The 8535-nt window shown below is 44.1% G+C and overlaps 1 protein-coding gene across 1 annotated transcript; it reads right to left on the bottom strand.

The window, feature by feature from the left end:
- Window positions 1-5939: 5939 nt before the first annotated feature.
- LOC119271028 (cytochrome P450 81Q32-like) lies at window positions 5940-7782 on the bottom strand. The gene is made up of 2 exons (XM_037552996.1): window positions 6786-7782; window positions 5940-6697 (listed from the first exon to the last, which is right to left on the bottom strand). The coding sequence occupies exons 1-2, from the start codon at window positions 7752-7754 to the stop codon at window positions 6062-6064; spliced, it is 1605 nt and encodes a 534-aa protein (XP_037408893.1). The 5' UTR covers window positions 7755-7782; the 3' UTR covers window positions 5940-6061.
- Between the last annotated feature and the right edge of the window lie 753 nt (window positions 7783-8535).

Here is an 8535-nt window from a genome sequence, read left to right as displayed (position 1 = left end):
GGCTTCCATTTTCCTGATTTTCCTGAAACACAGCCTTTGGCCCGGGCTTTGGGCTGCTTTTTGGGCCGAGCTCGGGCTTGAGAAAAGAGCTATTTTGGTGTTTCAAGTCGGACTCCGGCTTGTAGTTTCAGGATCAGGCTTTTGCAAGCCCAGCCCGAAATCCGGCCAGACCCGACATATGACCAGGTTTACACATCTCCTACCACTGCATCGCCCTGCGATGGGCGCGTGGATCTCCCCTTTGTGATTTTGTGTCCAGCCTACTAGCTTTGTCCGCTCTAGTTTGGCTACTTTGTGACGCCTTTATATATTACTCCGGGGTTACACATATTCAATAAATTAACACTCTACATATACCAAATCTAGCTGTAGCCCTATACACATTTTTGATATCAAATCGAGCATTCTCCTACCAGGAAACAAAGAAAGCCACCCAATGGAGTGATGTTGAGTGAACTTTTTTAAGATCATGGTACTGATGTGGGGCTTGATGGTGAGTAGTTTGAACTACTATGAATCATATAATATGCGATGCCCTGGGGCTTTCTAGAGGCAAGGCCCAGTGTCATATTCGTAATGGATCTAGGAGATATGGAAACTAGGTGTGATCCGGAGTCCTCCCTGGTAAGGAAACCACCCCTATGGCAGTGGCTGAACGGGAGTGGGAGTTCTACTCAGGGATACACATGCAGAAACTAGGAATTATTCAAGGACTAACCATGAACCCCTACGAAAATAATATCTTCGTAGGAGACAGGCAAGCCTCTACCAAAGATTGGCATATATCACCTAGATCTCGATGAATTTTAGATCCCTTGTAGTCTCGACGAGTTTAACCCCATTATGATCCTATTATATCAATATAAACCACAATTGGAGTAGTTTATTTATCCATAAGGCCTTGTTCGGTTCCTTCAGATTTGAAGGGGTTTGGAGGGGATTGAGAGGGATTAAATCCCCCACAAGTCAAAATCCACCTCAATCCCCTCCAATCCTCTCCAATCCCCTTGTGGGAGGGATTAACCGAACAAGCCCTAAGGAGACCCGAACCTATAGTTCTTTGTCTCCTTCGCTTTTGATGTCTACTTCCTCTGTTTCTAAATATAAGTCTTTTAAGACATTTCCGTAGAGACTACATACGGATGTATGTAGACATATTTTAGAGTGTAGATTCACTCATTTTGCTCCCTATGTAGTTCATATTAGAATCTCTAAAAAAACTTATATTTAGAGACAGAGGGAGTATTTGACAAAGTTCTTCGGCAACGACTCAACAATCCCCTTTCTTTTTTATTCAAATACTTTATGGTTGTCAGATCAGTGGTTTATCAACTGGCGACAACAAGGATTGTCCACATCGATGGTAAAATGTTGTTTAGTTTGTACTCATAGAAGTTTATAAATTCTGGTTCACCTAGCTACAATTATGAAGATCAGTCCATTGTGATTTATTCAGATACAAGATATATCATTACAATTTGTTTAGATACACTTACGATGATTTTTCATATACGATTTGTTTAGGAATGCTTAAAACTGGTTGTCAGATCTTTAGCTACACTTATGTAGATGAATTATTTCTGACATGTTTAGGCAGTGGTGGTCTATTCAAAAATTTAATTCACTTAATTTCCTCAATCTCAATCTGGATCCACGCAACAAAAATGATGATACTAGGGAAATCGGAATGTCCCCCGAAATGGGAGGGGCATTGCCGAATCTAACTGGTGGAGTTTTATTATGTATGATTATGCAGATATATCGGTTGTGATTTGTCTAGGTATATTGACGATGATATATAGGCTCTGATATGTGTAGTTACAGTTATGAAGAGTGTGTAGGTACACTGGTACAGTATAATTATATGGAGATCTATCAGTTGTGATTCATACATAGAAAGGGTTCACAAGAATACAAGATCATTGACAGGATGTTTCAATTTCTATGTAGTAGACTAACTAGCCAAGTTAAAAGGGCTCTTTTGTATTTTCTCCAAGCTACTTTAAGCAGAGGCTGCTAGCTCCTGTATACCAAATGGAGTGCCCTCCTTGTATTCTTTTTAAGTTACTAGAAAAGTCTATTTCGCTAGAATTTTCAGACACGTCTCCAAACTCGGGCAGGAGATGGAAGGAATACATTTATAATATTTTACCATATTTGTAGGGGAAATTCCAGCATCTCTCTTCAATGTTCCATTACAATACCTGGATCTGTCTGGGAATCAACTTTTTGGCCCTATAAAAGAGTTCAATGTGGTATCTTCAGACTTGGAGTATTTGAGTCTAGAAAGAAATAAATTGAATGGAAAAATTCCTAGGTCATTCTTTGAACTCACAAACTTGGTCTCTATGTTTGTTGGTTGGAACAACTTGGTAGGTAAGGTGGAACTGACCTCATTTCAAAGGTTGACGAAGCTACATGATTTGAGACTTTCACACAACAAGTTGTCTATCGTGGATGGAGAAGGAAATAATAACTCATCATCAAGCTATCTCTCCAGACTTTCTTTGTTAGGGCTTGCGTCTTGCAAAATAACCAAATTTCCGAGTATTTTGACACGTCTCGGTGATGTTGGTGATTTAGACCTGTCATGCAACAAACTCAATGGGGATATACCAAATTGGATATGGAGCAAAAGTTTTTACAGTTTAAATCTTTCACACAACATGTTCACTGGCATGCAACTAAATTCAACCGTTCTCCCATTAAGTATTCCAATGCATGCGCTTGATCTTAGTTCCAATGGTCTCCAGGGTCAGATCCCTATGCCATACTCATCAGCAGTGTTTTTGGATTATTCAGATAATAATTTCTCTTCTGTTCTTCCAAACTTCACTTTATATCTTGGAACTACCACGTATCTCAGGATGTCCAACAATAGTATAAATGGACATATACCGCAATCACTTTGCAATTTCAGATTGGATTTCCTTGACTTATCCTACAACAACTTTAGTGGGGGGCTTCCCTCTTGTTTGATAGAATATGCTTCATTAACGGTATTAAATTTGAGAGAGAATCACTTTGAAGGGACATTGCCATCTGATATTACAAGTGAATGTACTTTCGGGACAGTAGATTTGCATGGTAACAAGATTGAAGGGCAGCTTCCAAGGACACTTTCTAACTGCAAGGAATTGGAGGTTTTTGATATAGGGAACAATCTAATAGTTGATACTTTCCCATCTTGGCTAGGGGAGCTTCCCAATCTTTACGTTCTTATCTTGAGGTCCAACCATTTCTATGATTATATAAATTATAGTGCCGGTAATCACCAATCCAAAGATTACTTCTCTAGCTTGCAAATTATTGATCTTGCGTCGAATAACTTCTCTGGCACTTTGAATACTGAATGGTTTGGGCAGTTAAAATCAATGATGGCCAAGTTAAATAGTACAGGACCTATTGTCCTTGCTCAAAACATATCAACCGGTCCCGGGGGACTATATCAAGATTCTACTAAGATCACATACAAGGGGTCCTCTGTGACGTTTGAAAAGATCCTGACAACCTTAACAGCAATTGACTTTTCAAATAACAAACTGGAAGGTACAATTCCTGAATCAGTTGGATGGCTTGTTTCACTGCATGTACTGAACATGTCACACAATGCCTTCACTGGGAAAATTCCATCCCAGCTTGGTGGCATGACTGATCTGGAGTCAATGGACCTTTCTTGCAACCAACTCTCAGGGATTATTCCACAAGAACTTGCAAATCTCACATTTCTCGGCATGCTGAACTTGTCTGACAACCAGTTGGTGGGGAAGATACCACAATCACGTCAATTCTCGACATTTGATAATAGTTCGTTCAAAGACAATTTGCGTCTGTGTGGACCTCCGTTGTCCAACCCCTGTGTCGTTTCACCTGCTCCTCCAAGTTTAGTGCAGGTGGAGGATTCGTCTCATGTTGATGTCATCTTGTTTCTCTTTTTCGGGCTGGGCTACGGTGTTGGATTCGCAGCTGCCATTCTGATGAGATGGGGTCGAATTGGTGAATGGCTTGTTAAATCAGCAAGAGCTTTGAGGACTTGATCTGAATGCCGGAGACTGTTTCCAGGTGCAAGCATGCTGTCCTGGGACAGAGCTTACCCATCTGCTGCAGTCGTTGCTTCCGAGTATTGTAAGTATAGGCTTGTTATATAGTATTTTTTGTGCTATGTTTTCATGTATTAAACCCCTGCTACACTTTATCTCCTGTGGTGTATACTACACAATATTGCTTGGGTTAGATGGCTAGATAGTTGGAGATCTATCTCCTGTATCTGTTTGTTGTTATCTCCAGTTTTGAGTATGATTATGTATGGTTTAACCTGGAGTTCAATCTTGTAACCACTATGTTATCATGTTTCGATGTAAATAAACTCCACGCGGCCTGACATGGGTTATACGCTTCACTAAAACTTCTGATTCTCTCGTAAAGTTGTACTATCTTCTTGTGACAAAGTATCATGTCTGGAAGATAACTATGTTCCTGTAATTCAGTGGCAGATGAATCTGATCATCATATTGCAGAACTAGTTTCTACCTCTCTTTTACAGGAATATTGTGCGTTTGCGTATGCCTTGCCTAACCATTTTTCTTATTATTATTTTCCTCACATGAGGCCATGTAAAATTTTCGTCACACTGATTTTTTCTGCATATCTTTAAACTTATTTTATCATGATATTTTTTTTGTTACTCTAGGTTTTTTTACAGAGATATTACTCTAGTATTTTTTTCGTGCACAAATACCAGCCAAGGTAGAGACACTGTGTGGCGGTCCAATAGCATGTACTACTTTAGAGATCTCAACAAATGACTACATACGGAGCAAATTGAGTGAATCTAAACTCTAAAATATGTCTATATACATCCGTATGTGGTAGTCCATTTGAAAATCTTTAAAAAGACAAATATTTAGGAACGGAGGGAGTAGTAGTAATCCAACTGGCTCAGCTTGCTGCTGTTGTCATGATAAGCGAAAGCAAGGCAACCCAGGTGATGAACGGAGATGTCGTCAGGAAAGATGGTGCGAAGGCCATTGGAGTTGATTCTGTTTGTCCTCGTCATTGCGCAGGTACTCTTCTCATAATTATTCACATAATTAGAAAAAGGGCTACTGCTTTTCTTTTTCTCGTGCTGCTGGCTAGCGGATACTCTATTATTCAGACCGTGTGCTACTTCTTTTTAGCTTTTTAATCCCATGTGATCAAAAGAATCTGCCGAATTATTGTTTAATTCCTCCACCTTCACTTACTTTGTTTGTTTGTTTGACAAGTTGGTTCAGAGATAGCTCTGGCAATTCTAGTTAAGTCATCTGGACATTTTTTTGCGGAATATCACCAATGGCATTGCTTGGTATGTCTAATACATGATGTGACACAAGTCTCCCAAGCGATTCGGGAATGTCACCATCAAATGAATTTATTTGACACCGGCTTTTGCTGTTGAACCTGTCAAGATCTTATCAAATGTCTGGTAGATGCGTTTATATATCTACAATATCTAGAGCATTCGGTTGATCAACCTACTCCTAACAGAATATGATCAACCTTTTTTGGTGTCAAAAAAGCAAAGCTTACGAATGAACCGGGTGCTCTGAGGAACCTATTCGCCGAACCATTTGCATCAGTTACATATTCTCTCTCAGTTGAGGACAATATTCTCCAAACGCTCAAACTGCATCATTCAGTTTGGATCAACATAATGCATTCCATTCCAAATGAGTCATCGCAATATACTATATGTAAAAAATTGGGTTGTTCTATTCATTTAAGGTCGAAATTGATTAGAAAGATTGGTACAAAATCCAAGGACAGTTGGCTAGTCTGAAAACATTTTAGTGAGAAAGTTTGAAAGATAGAAAAACGCGCATTTTAATTTTAGTGACTAATAGTTTCATCTCAAGTTTGAACTCTCCCATCATTGAGATTTCTTTTACTTAGGAGAGCAATTGTATGGTTTGTTGAAGCAATATAATATTACTCATACATACATCTCCTTAAATTAGTTTTAGTTTACAACAATGCATATATAAGCATGAACGTCTTGGTGATCTGTTGGAGACTTGATGGACTAGCTAGATCCTGATTGAAGCATAGCCCGCATGTTGTCATGTGGTCTGCAGAGAGCTACCAAAGGAACAGCTTTATACAAGATCTTGGCAGAGGCCTGCGTCATGTCAACCTCGTCGGCGGCCACCCTGCTCCAGTCGAAGCACTGGATCAAGGTCCCCAGCACCAGCCCCATGGTTCTCAGCGCGAGGCTCTCCCCGGGGCACCGCCGCCGCCCCATACCGAACGGCAGCATCATCATCCCCTGCTGGCCCTGGCCGTCGGCGCCATTACTGTCGAACCTCTCTGGCCTGAACTCCTCAGGGTTGTCCCACACGGACGGGTCCCGGTGGATGGCGTAGGCGTTGACGAGCAGCATGGTGCCCGCCGGGAGGTGGTAGCCATGGAGGCTGCAGTCGGCGGAGGACTCGTGCGGCGACAGCAGTGGCGCGGCGGGGTAGAGCCGCAGGGTCTCGCTGATTATGCACCGGAGGTAAGGGAGGTGGGGGAGGTCCTCCTTGCCGAGGAGGCGGGCGTGGCCGACACGCGCGCTCACCTCCTCTCGCGCCTTCCGCAGCGCGTCCGGATGGTTGAGCAGCAGCGACATGGCCCATTCCATGGTCGCCGACGTGGTCACCGTGCCGCCGCCGAAGAGGTTCTTTACAGAGCAGAGCAGAGCAGCGTGGATATATGCATTTTGGTTGTATAAAACGTACAAGACGAAGCAGTAGGAGAGGAGTACTCACGGTGACTAGAGCGGCGATGAAAGTGTCCGTGTACTGCTGCGGATCGGACTCCTGCAGCTGGAGCATCACGCCGATCATGCTCTTCGACTCCGGCAGCAGCTCCTCCTCGTCGGCAGCGTGGTCCTCCTGCCGCCGCTGTTGCCTCTCTGCATCGATCAGACCGTGCATCAGCGCGTTCCTCCGGTTCACCAGCTCGGTGAGCCTCCGGCGTACGCCGCCCAAGTCCAGCCATCGCAGCGGTGCCGGCAGGTGGTCGTGCAGGTTCGCCATGCCGAGCAGCGGCACGATCTCGTCCACCACTTTCTTGAACTCGTGCGCCTCCTCGGACATGTCGGCGTCCGAGGCTGCAGCACGCGTGCCCTTGGTTCCGGCGATGGCCTCCATGAGGACGCCGTGCGAGAGCTCGAACAGATTCCTCTTCAGCTCGACCCTGGCAACGCCACCGGCGGCAGCGCGCGCAAGGCGTCGCACCATGGCGCGGGTCTCACCGGCAATGGCGGCGTCGGACATGAGGTCGACGCGGCGCGCCGAGAGGAGGTGCACGGTGGCGATGCGGCGCATGGCGCGCCAGTGCGGACCGTAGCTCGCGGCTGACAGCCCCGTGTAGCCGAACGAGACCTCCCGCGCCGAGGGGAACCGCGGGCGGTTGGCGAAGTTGACGTCAAGCTCGGAGGAGAAGCACTCCTTGGCCAGCCGCAGCGAGGTGACGACGACGGCATCGCGGCGGCCAAGGCAGAGGGAGAGGAGGGGGCCGTGGCGCGTGGCGAGGCCGGCGAGCGTGACATGGAGCGGCTTCTCACGAAGCAGGTGGAGATGGCCAACTAGCGGGAGAGCCAAGCCTGGCCCAGGTGGCAGCCTCTTCTTGCCTCTCATCCTCCTCATCAAGAGGTAAGTAGCAGAGACCATGACCACTGTTAGCACAAGCATCAAATTGCTCATTACCATGCTGTAGTAAGCTCCTAACTCCATCTCCAACTAAGCTCTCAGTTTAGCTCTAGCTACCTTTGGTTATAACTCCACGATCTGGCATCCTTCAGTAATGGACTTAGGTACTTAGTTGGCCTGAAAGTAAAAGGATTTCACTAGTTCAGGTCTAGTTTAATTAGGACTTTAGGAAAAAGGTAGTACAATCATTAGGTGTTGTATATATTGGATTAGGTTGGTGACTTGTAAAAAATATTTGATTGATCAAGTTGTTCATTGTTATATTGATGTGTTGATTGATGATTACTGCATAGTTTAGGACTATAGGTACTCCATTTTATTGATATGAGTCATGTTGATGACTACTACATAGTTGTTTTTGACGAGTACTTGTGTTTGATCATGTTTGCTTTGGCGGAGCGTGGAGAAAAAAGTGAGGGGCCAAGACATAAATCAAACTATTAATATTAGCTATTACAACCACTAACCATACTTAAATTGCAATGATGCACTGAAGATAGAGATACATGCAATCATGCAAGGAATGGTGCTTGCTATTCAACACACACTAACCTTTCAGTCATTGTCCAAGCAGACTCAAGTGAGGCGTTGTCCAGTTTAACAACGGATGGGCTACATCTTTCTGCTTATGGTCTTCTCGTGGCTGAAATGAAGGAGTTGATAAAAATCAAGGAGTTTATTCAACAAAAGTTAACTAGGGATCAAAATAGAGTTGTCGACTGCTTAGCAAAGTATAGTCATACTAGTGTGCCACGGCTGTGTGGATGCACCAAGGACCACCATGTATTGAGGATTTTTCGCCTCT

Source organism: Triticum dicoccoides, chromosome 3A, assembly GCF_002162155.2.
Source record: "Triticum dicoccoides isolate Atlit2015 ecotype Zavitan chromosome 3A, WEW_v2.0, whole genome shotgun sequence".
Classification (NCBI taxonomy): Eukaryota; Viridiplantae; Streptophyta; class Magnoliopsida; order Poales; family Poaceae; genus Triticum; species Triticum dicoccoides.
Note: the sequence above shows the minus strand (reverse complement) of the source record. Positions and strands in the feature narration are given on the sequence as shown.